The sequence below is a fragment of the Chrysochloris asiatica genome, unplaced genomic scaffold, assembly GCF_000296735.1.
Source record: "Chrysochloris asiatica unplaced genomic scaffold, ChrAsi1.0 scaffold00033, whole genome shotgun sequence".
NCBI lineage: Eukaryota > Metazoa > Chordata > Mammalia > Afrosoricida > Chrysochloridae > Chrysochloris > Chrysochloris asiatica.
In genome coordinates, this window is record NW_006408551.1 from 17,042,457 (window position 1) to 17,053,443 (window position 10,987).

At 43.1% G+C, this 10,987-nt stretch overlaps 1 protein-coding gene across 2 annotated transcripts in view; it reads right to left on the reverse strand.

Annotated features, from left to right (window-relative positions):
- Window positions 1-5,338: 5,338 nt before the first annotated feature.
- GRIP1 (glutamate receptor interacting protein 1) overlaps window positions 5,339-10,987 on the reverse strand; it is a 383,565-nt gene continuing 377,916 nt past the window's right edge. For both annotated transcript variants that reach the window (XM_006859529.1, XM_006859528.1), the window contains 2 exons: window positions 8,177-8,323; window positions 5,339-7,133 (listed from right to left, as the gene is read on the reverse strand). In XM_006859529.1, the coding sequence (XP_006859591.1) occupies window positions 6,903-7,133; window positions 8,177-8,323 (378 nt within the window). In that variant the 3' untranslated portion in view covers window positions 5,339-6,902. The remainder of the gene's footprint in view (window positions 7,134-8,176; window positions 8,324-10,987) is intronic.

The window sequence follows — 10,987 nt, forward strand, 5'->3', positions numbered from 1 at the left end:
CATGTCCTGTGCCTGTAGACCACTGTGTAAATTGAAAACTGCCACAAAAACTCAATGGCTGCACCCCTCCAGGCCAGACAACAGCCCACCTATCTTTCTTCTCTCTTGTAGCTCCCACTCAGCTTCCTATCCCAGTTGATACGCAACCCACCCCTCCTGTCCTTTCATCTGAAACCTAGGGCTCCAGAATCACTACCTGTATCTGTTACACTTGGTCTCTAGTGTCCTTGTTGCTGATGGTTGCTCAGCATATCTGCCTACTCTGCCAACTTGCCCCCAAAGTCTCTAGATGATATTTTTAATGTAGGCATATATGTCTGTACATTTCCCTCTAAGCAAGCACTTCTTTAACTGCATTCCATAAGGTTTGGTATGTTGTATTTTTATTTTCATTCATCTAAAAATCTTTTCTGATTTTTATTTCTACTTTCACATATTGGTTATTTAAGAGTGTATGGTCTCCCATTGTGGAATAAGTTCGGGGGAGGATGACTGGGACCCCAGTGTTCTAGACCTGATGTGTCTGGAAAGAGTTATCTTATGAATGGGTACTGGGCAGAGGAAGGGAGACCTAGACTTCCTGCTGCAAGACAGCAAACTTTGAGAACTAAGGTGAGATAGAACCTAGTCTTGAATACACCTACCTGGAGTTAGACTTTTGTTAAGCTGAGATATGAAATGGGTTCTGACTCAAAAACGTACTTTGTGTTGTTACCAAATTCTAGTAGATTTTCTTGAATAAATGTTTCTTCATTTGTTGCATATGCTTAGAATTTTTCCAGAGAGTCTCATATATATTACATATGCACACACACACACACATCTACTTCTCACCAGCTACCTTGTTATCTGATATTTCACACTTAATGCCAATAGTAAGAAATATACTATATATTATTTTGTGTGTTCACACATGTCTGGAAGTAATAAATGCCAAGGGGAACTGAACAGCAAACACTGTGTACACATAGAAAATGTGTGCTGCATTGCTGGCCAGTGGATCCTGGCTGCCCACTGGTGGCTGAGGCTGGAACAGTGGCAGCCAGTGCTGGGGAGGACATGGACTCCAGGGTCTGGCCTTACCTCCCAGTCTTGGGTTACAGGCATGGACAGGACCATGGTCAGAGGGGCACTGAGATGGGGCACTTGAGTGCCCGGAGCCTTTGAGAACCACATCAGCTGACCAACACCTATATATCCCCATAAGTTCCTTGGTGCTACCTCCTGAGTGGGCACAGGTGTGGGGATGGAGGTGGGGTCAGCAAGGGCCTGGCCATCGTGGTCTCAGAGGGAGCTCTGGAGAGTCGATTCTCATGGGGCAGAAGGGGACAGGGCTGCCCAGTGAGCCAGAAGATGCTCGCAGGAGGGATTGGAAGGAGGGCCCTCAGGCAGTTCATCCCTCCCACCCCCGTCAGCACCTGGACCCTCGCCCATGGACAGGGAGCCTGGCAATGCCACCAAGGGTGTTTTGGGGTCTTTGAGGGCATGAGGTCACCCATCTTGAAGACATGAAAGTAGAAGAGAGAAAGGAGCCTTGGGATAGGGAGGAGATGGTTCTTGGGCTACCCTAGTTCTGGAAGACTGAGCAGCCTGTATGGCAGTGTGGGCTGAGCTCTCCTGAGGCAATGTAAGGGCTGGGGAGGTGGTGGTGACAGACAACCTTAGCACAGGGCTCCACAGGATGTTCACAATTTAGATGAGGTGAGAAGTGATGTGATCATCTCCCAATTTCATATTAGATGATTTTTCCATAATGATCTGGTCTTGGGAACCTAATCATTCTGGTAAATTGTTATTAAGTGCTGTTGAGTAGATTCCGACCCATAGCAACCCTGTATAGGGTTTCTGAGAAGCAGCTGGTGAACTTGAACTGCCAACCTTGCAGTTCCAATAGCTTTGCAGTCTGATGCATTAACTCACAGTAAATTGTTGTTTTAGTACCGTGGACGCGGTTCCGACCCATAGCGACTCTGTACAGGGTTTCCAAGGCTGTAAATCTTTACAGGGAGCAGAAAGCTTTATCGTTCTCCAGCAGAACAGCTAGTAGTTTCAAACTGCTCACTCTGAGGTTAGCAGCCCGATTGGTAACCACTACGCTACCAGAGCTCCTACAGTAAATTGGGAGTAGGTATATATGTTGTTAAGTGCTGTTGAGTTGCTCCCTACTCATAACAACCCTGTACAGGGTTTCCAATGAGCAGCTGGTGAGCCTGAACCACCGACCTTGCAGTTCAAACTAGCCTTGTAGTCTAGTGCATTAACCCATAGTGCCACATCAGGACTCTAGGTATATATAAGGGGCTTCAAGAAGTAGAGTCCTAGATAAAAATGTGATGCTGGAACACAAGGTCAGCGGTTCAAACTCACCAGCCGCTCCTTGGAAACGCTATACAGGATCACTATGAGTCAGAGCCAACTTTGTTTCTGACTCATAGTGACCCCCTATAGAATTTCCAGTGAGTGGTTGGTGAGCTTGGAACACCAACCTTGTGGTTCAAACCGACCTTATAATCCAGCACATGAACCCACAGCACCATACCAGGACTATAGTGTTCCAAAATCCATGCCATCAAGTCAATTCAATTGACAGAGACTGTGTGACACTGGAGAACTGCCCCATAGGGTTTCCAAGGCTGTAAATGTTTATGGAAGAAACTGCTATCTCTTTCTCCCATGGAGAGACTGATAGGTTTAATTGCCCACCTTTCCATTTAGCCGTCAAGTGCTTAACTACTGGGCAGCCAGGGCTCCTAGTTTCCAGAGCTGTAATCTTTACAAAAGCAGATTTGGACCACTGACTGGCTAGCAACCAAGCACTTAACCACTGTACCACCAGGGTTATTGCTGTTGCTAAGTGATGTGCGACCCTGTATAGGGTTTCTGAGGTTATATATCTTTGCAGGAGCAAAAAGCCTCGTCTTTCTTCCTCGGAGAAGCTGGTAGGCTTGAACTGCTGACCTTGTGGTTTAAAGTCCAGTGAAATGGTCCTAGAGGACCACTTCACTCCTACCAGAGTTATACTGTGGTTGTTGTTAAGTTCCAGAAAGTCAGTTCGGACTCATGTCAACACTGTACAGGATTTCTGAGGAGCAGCTGGTAGGTTTGAACTGCCGACCTACACCAGGACTCCACTAAGGATATGTTGTTGTTGTTGAGTGCCGTCGAGTCAGTTCCAACCCAAAGCACCCCTATATAGGGTTTCTGAGGAGCAGCTGCTGAGCTTGAACTGCTAACATTTTGGTTCACACTGACTTTATAGTCCAGTGCATTAACCCACAGAGCCACACCAGTACTCCACCAGGGATATGGGGTGGTGCTTATGTGCCGTGGAGTTGGTTCTGACTCATAGAGACCCTGTACAGGGTTTCCAAGGCTGTAAATCTTTACAGGAGCAGAAAGCCTCATCTTTCTCCCACGGAACGACAATAGTTTTGAACTGCTGACCCTGAAGTTTGCAGAGTAGTGGTTCCAAATCAGGCTGTGAACCGCAAGATCAGCAGTTCCAAACTACCAACTGTTTATGTACAGGGACGCTATGTGTCAGAACTGACTGCACGGCATCCATATAACCACCACCATGCTACCAGAGCTCCTTTATAGTGTGTTCTAATTTCTCAGAATAACTAAGAAGTCAGTGAACTCAAGTTTGGTAACAAATTACGTGACAAAGCAGGCAAAAAGTTGTAGTTTCTGTGGAAGACTCATATTTTAGTTGTCCCCAATCAAAATTATTGTGTGTTAATGTGCACAGTAGTTAGTTGTTGTTGTTCTAAGACATTGTTGAGTAGAAATGTCTATTTAAAAATAACAAAATTGCTAATGATTTCAGGTATAGTTGCAGGTGTTAAGTGCTGTTGAGTCAGTTCTGATTCATAGCAACCTTGTATAGGTTTTCCAAGGAGCAGTTGGTGAGTTTAAACTGGCAACCTTGTGGTTCAAACCGACCTTGCAGTCCAGTGCTTTGCCACACAGTGCCACGCTAACACTCCAATTTTTTTTTCAGGTGGTTGTTAGTGCCTAGGAGTTAGTTTTGACTCCTAGTGACCCTGTATAGGGTTTCCGAGGAGTGGCTGGTGAGCCTGAACCCACCTTGCAGTTCAACACATTTACCCGCAGTGCCACACCAGGATTTGAGGTGTTACTGTTGTAATTAAGTGGTGTCGAGTCAGTTCTGAGCCATAGAACCCTGTATAGGGTTTCTAAGGAGTGGTTGGTGAGCTTGAACTACTGATCTTTGGTTCAAATGATTTTGCAGTCTGGCACATTAATCCACAGTACCACACCAGGACTCCAGGATTTCAGGTAACACTGTTCAAATAAAGTGACCAGGTCAAAGGAAGAGGTCAAATTGGTTCTGACTCATAGCTATATTGTTACTGTCGTTGTTGCTTTTAAGTGCCAGTGAGTCTATTCCTACTCGTCGCGACTCTGTATAGGGTTTCCAAGGAGTGGCTGGTGGGTTTGAACCTCTGAGCTCATGGTTAGCAGTCAAGTGTTTATCCGACAGCACCACACCACACCAGGACTCCCATAGCTGTAACTGTTGTTGTTAAGTGCTGTCAAGTCGGTTCTGACTCATAGTGACCTTGTATAGGGTTTTCAAGGAGTGGCTGGTGAGTTTGAACAGTCAACCTTGTGACCAAACTTGCAGTCCAGTGTTTTATCTCACAGCGCCATATGGAAATCTGAACTATAACTTCGATTTTGTAATGATATAATTTGATCTTTGGTTGAGGTCATGTGATCCTCATGTTCTAGAAAATACCCTCAATCTCTCAGAATGTCTCCCCCTCCCACTGGTGTAATGTGTAACCATCCATGTGAATTTACAAGTCCTGCAAAATATTTTGCAGAAAATAGAAACTTTGGGACTATAATTGTGGTGTATTTATGTATATATATATATGTTTAGGTTAATGAAAGTCTGTAGGTTTGAATAGTTCATATATATAAGTGTATTTCATGGGCTTCATGTAATGTTCCCTGGCAGCAGATGTTGTGAACCTTGATCTACAATCTCTCCATCTTTGTTATCTAACATGAACAGAAGTGTTTGTGTGTGCCATGGGTCTAGGCACTTTCAGAGATGATTCACTTTCAGAGAGGATTCACGAACTTCACAACATCCTATGCAATGCATAGGTGAGGAAATGGACGCAGGACAGATAAATACCAGGATGAGAAGCAGCGTCGGCATTAAAACCCAGGTCCACTTTCAAAGCCCATGCTCTTTCCCTCTCGTCCATGCTGCCCCTCAAGTTCAAAACTTTTCCCTGTTAGAAAGTACATTATTATAGACGGCTCAGGCTAGGACTCTGAAATATATTCAGGTACCAAAAATGCATACCTATATTTTTTGCTCTTTAAAATCACTGTTTATTCCATTTGGTAGAGGGTGTTGTGTTTTCTTTTTTTTTTAGTTTCCATACAAATATCTGCAACAATTTTGAATTCCCCAAAACATACATAGACGATAAATACCATGCTATTAAAGTATTAAATTTGTACAAAAATACTTTACAGCTTAATACTTGTTTGTTACAAATAAAAATACATATTTAAGTGACTCATGACTTTTTTTTTACTTAATGCGACCTCCTTTATACTTTCTTGCCCTGGCAGTTTTGAAATATGATTAAAATAATGTATTTCTCTGCACATAAAGAAAAGTGAGTTTTCCTTCAACAAAGGACACAGTGTTTGAATGTTTTACCTAAGTGGTTGTTTGAATTATTGACCAAAATGAAAATATTTGGAAAATAATCATTTCAGTATGGAGATTTTACAATCAATATACAGATCTATTTTTTCATATTCACCAAATAACAGTTATTAGTGTAACTATTCAAAATATCTGAACAAATGAAAACAGTTGCTGACAAACATAAAAGCAACTGTCACAATTTATTGCTTTGAAGGATGGTCATAATTGGCAATGCATTTTGTGAAAAAAGTATTTACAATTTCCATAAGTGGCATGGCTCAGAACAAAAGATTGTCCCGTGTCATTTTTAAAGTACATGTGTTGTACACCCCTCAATATTACTGGTTTTCAAAACATGTCAAGCAGTTTGAATTGGATTAACCTATCATTAAGATGAACCCTATTTTAATACACTCTTCATTCTCTCTTAAGTTCTTAGTCTTGAATTTAAAAAATAAGGTAACTAATCCTCAGTGTTACTAAACATTCTAATTCATTATCAGAGATTTTCAGCTATTAAAAATGTGTCTTTTAAGAAAAAAAAAACAAAACAGGTCACAAGACATATCCTGTTTGATCATTTGTTGCATAGGGAATAGCATACATTTTAGTTAAAATCATTCCTATACTTGGGCAAAACATTTTCCCACCACCTATAATTGTCTGCTACGTGCACCATTGCTGAAACATTTTAAGATAACTGAATTGTATTACTAGTACCCCTCCCGTTGCAGCAGTTCCCACAGCTTACAAAACCCTAGTTCCCCTGGTCGAGCCAGCTTTAACTACTTGACCATGTTGATCAAGTTCTTACATCAAAGACTTCATAGTAAGAAACTGATTTCAAAGTGAATGAAGGAAATTACCATAGAGAATATTTTTAAACAGACATTTCTCTTTTTAAAAAGTGATACTTAGATGAACTTGTAAAAAAAAATGCCTCAGATGTTCATTTGTGGGGTGGAACAGCCTACCTATTTTTCTCTTGTCTACCATACACCATAGTGGTCACCAAAAAAAGAAATCTCTTCAACTTGGAAAGGGAAGTGAGCGTGAGCCATGAGAGAGATTTAAAAGACCCCTGTGCTTACAGTTAATGCCACGTGATGATCTGTGCTTCAACAGGCACAGAAATCTTAAAAGGGATTTTTAGCACCATGTATATGACATCTTTTGTCCTGTTTTATAAAAAGCGCTGCTATAACGTATTAGTGGGTTCCCGTGTCTCCAAATTACCACTGTGGCTAGGTTGTTGGAAATAAGCACTGTTCTGTTCACGCCAGTCTCCTCCTGGTAGAGTCTGTTGTTCTATAGACTTCTGTGAAGCCAGAGGGTTTCTACTAATCACCAGGTCCAGCTTATTGCCAGATTCCGCTATGAGGGGCACAACAAGGCAGCAGTCAAAGTCTCTTGTGCGGACATGATTAACCTGTAAGGTCAAGAAGAGCCATTTTGAGTGATCGTAGTCATCAAAGAATCCACAAAGCCACAGTAACACTTCAGTTCTAGCAAGCTGCACCCTGTGCAATGGTCTATCTCTGCCCTGACAACACTATAACATAATTATTGGCTTATTTACTGTTCTCTGTGACCAATGCTCACCCTGTCCACTTTCTCGCAAGTCTAGATTGTTCTTGTTGTTAAGTGCCGTCGAGTAGGTTCCCACTCACAGCAAACCTGTATAGGGTTTCCAAGGAGTGGATGCTGGGTTTGAACCGCCAAACTTGCAGTTAGCAGTCCAGAACTCATCCTACAGTGCCAAACCAGGACTCCTCAAGCCTCGATTGTTGTTGTTGTTAAGCTCCGTTGAGTCGGTTCCGACTCATAGCGACCCTGTGTGGGGTTTCTGAGGAGTGACTGGTGAACTTGAACCACAGACCTTGTAGTTCAAATGGTCCAGTGCATTATCCCATAGTGCCACAGCCTCCATATGTAAAAGTTGTAGATAGAGAATAAATGAAGGAAGAAGCAAGAGAAACTACTGGCGAGGGATTAAGCCAAACAATATTGTCTTGGAAGTCATGCTGAAGAAGGGTGGTGGAAAGGTCGAAACTACCAGCTGTTCCCCGGGAGAAAGATGAGGCTTTCTGCTCTCATAAAGATTTACAGCCTCGGAAACCCTGTACAGGGTTGCTATGAGTCGGAACTGACTCCACGGCACATAACAACAACACCACCACCATAGCTCCGAAGGACGTGGGCCCATGCCTGGGTGGGCTCTTAGGAGTAAGCATTGGATTGGGAAAGGTGACTTTCAGCCCAGTGTCATAAAACTTAAACCCACAGAGATAAGGCACCTGAAAATTTATTGGGTGGGAATAAAATACTAATTCCATAATCTTGATGGCAAGATTTGAAGGGAAAAAGAGCAAAGATAGATATCCAAAGTACAGGACAGTTTGAATTATATCCAAAGTACAGTTCTCAGCTCTGAATTAGCCCCAGGGAATTAAGTATCACCTGAAGTCTTACCTGTAAGAGCCTGTCATAAGGTTTTAAGCCACCAAGATCACCTGGTCCAGCTGGGCGAATATTTTTGACATACACTCCTTTCTCCAGCAAGCCATCTGCTACACTGAACCCAAAGTCCTCTATGTCTGAGTCCTTGTACAAGGTCACCTGAAAAGTGAGAAAATGCAAAGGGAAATTTTAACTCGGTTGGAGACTTTTGCTTGGGAAGTAATTTCATGAACAATGTTTTCAAGTTACTGTCAATAACATAATGGTCATCTTCTCTTATTGCCTGGAGCTTTCCCCGTCTCTAGCGCATCCATGGAATTTATAAAGTCCCACCCAGAATTGAGGAGGAGAACTGGAGAGACTTGGTCTTTTTTTGAAAATTAAACCAGTCTTTAGAGAAACACAGGTGAGAACTTCCCCAAGGCAGGTTGACTTGCATTATTTTCCTAGAGCAAACCCTTGATGTTAGGAGAAGCTCAAATAACCCACTGCCATCCAACTGGTAGTGAATCTATAATAGAGCAGACAAGAACCGCCCCATGGCATTTCCAAGGCTTAAAGTAAGCAGATCATCAGGTCTTTTCTCCCACTGAGTGCTCTGGTTGGTTCAAACCGCTCACCTTTCTCTTAGTAGTTGTTGTCTAGTGCGTCAAGTCGGTTCCGACTCATAGCGATCATGTACAGGGTTTCTTAGGCTGTAAATCTTTATGGGAGTAGAAAGCCTCACATTTCTCCCGTGGGACAGCTGATAGTTTTCAACTGATGACCTTGTGGTTCTCAGCCCGATTCGTAACCACTACGCTACCAAAGTGCTTAACCACTGTATATCAGGGTTTCTTCTAGGAGGAGCTTTGTTGTTGTTGTGAAGTGCCTAAGTGACTAAGCCTAAGGGCACGTTTAGGCCTCACTATCCTGCTGCCCCCACACCCCCCAGTCTGGTTGCTGTGTTAAGTACCAGTGGCCGACCCTGACTCATCGTGAGCCATGTCTGCCCATGGGCTGCACAGGAGTTTCAATGGCTGATTTTCTTTCTTTCTTTTTTTTTAAAAATCTTCTGGGCTTTCTTTGGAGGCATCTCTAGGTGGACTTGAACCTCCAACTTTTCAGCTAGTAGCCACATATGTTTACAACACCTGGGGACGCCTATCTCTACGCTCAGCAAATTCTCTTCCTTTTAGCAACTATCCATGAAACCAATCATTTTCTTTGCTATGGTATCCCAATCAGTTGATGTTAGCTGCTGTGGAGTCAAGTCTGACCCATAGCAACCCTGTACACACAGAATGAAACACTGCCCAGTCCTGCATCCTCACAGCGGTTGCTTTATCTGAGCCTATTGTTGCAGACACTGCCAACCAATGAGGGTCCTCCTCTCTTTCACTGACCTTCTATTTTACCAATCATGATGCCCTTCTCTGGAGACTGGTCTCTCCTGATAGCATGTCCAATGTAGGAGAGACAAAGTCTTGCCATTCTCACTTATAAGGAGCACTCTGGCTGGACTTTGTCCAACACATGAGTACTGCTAATAAACTATACTAATTCCACAATCGTGATGACAAGGTTTAAAGGGAAAAAAGAGCAAAAGGCCCTATCAGTACAGGACAAGTTGAGGGATGTTCTCAGCTCTGCATTCCATGGTATATTCAATATTCTTTGTCAATGTCAGAATTCAAAGGCATCCATTCTTCTTTGGTCTTCCTTATTCAAGTCCATCTCTCACATGCATATGAGGCAATTGAAAATATCATGGCTTGAGTCAAGTGCTCCTTAGTCAATGTGACATCTTTGTTTTCAACACTTGAAAGAGTTATTTTGCAGCAGATTTGCCCAGTGAAATACATTTGATTTCCTGACTGTTGCTTCCATGGGTGTTGATTGTGGCTCCAAGTAAAATGAAATCCTTGACAACTTCAGTCTTATCACAATCAATGTCTTTGTTCTTGTTGTGTGCCGTGGAGTTGGTTCGAACTCATAGCAACCCTGTATAGCATTTCCAAGGAGCAGAAGGTGGATTTGAACCACTGACCTTGCGGTGAGCAGTCCAGTGCTTATCCTGCAGTGCCACACCAGAACTGTCACAATCAATACTGATGGAAAAATAGGTACTTATAACATTTGAAGGAGTCCTAATGTGACGATGTGGCTTAATGCCCTGAACTGCAAAGTCGGTTTGAACCACAAGGTCAGGGGTTCAACTTCACCAGCTGCTCCTCAGAAACCCTATACAGGGTCGCTATGGGTCGGAACCAACTCGATGGCCCTCAACAACAACAACACTGCAAAGCGTTCTTGTAACAAAAACCTTCCCTTGGAGCCTGGCTTGAATAGCTCTCTCAGTACAAGCCCAGGATTTGGTTTAGCAATCCAAGGCATCCACCCGTCTATGCTGTGGCCCACAGCTGGTTCTCACTGCACCTAAGGCCAATTAATGCCAGCCTCATTTCTGACCACCTGTAAGAGTGGGTCTGCGGTTAAAAGAATATCATCCATACATTTATGTTACTATGTCCCAGTTGGGGGTGCTGGGAAACCCTAGTGAACAAGAGAGAAGAGCCTGCTCTTAAGAGGCAAACACCTTCACATTTAATATTCACTGACGCTTTCTGTGTCATGTGATGTATAAGTACTTTACATGCACTCAGTGGCACAGTGGATTACAAATTGGGTTGCTAACCTCAAGGTCAGTAGTTCAAATCTACCAGCCTCTCCACAGAAAAAAGGTGAGGCTTTCTGCTCCCATAAAGATTTACAGCCTCAGAAACCCTATACAGGTTCGCCATGAATTGGAACTGATTTGACAGCACTTAACAACAACAACAA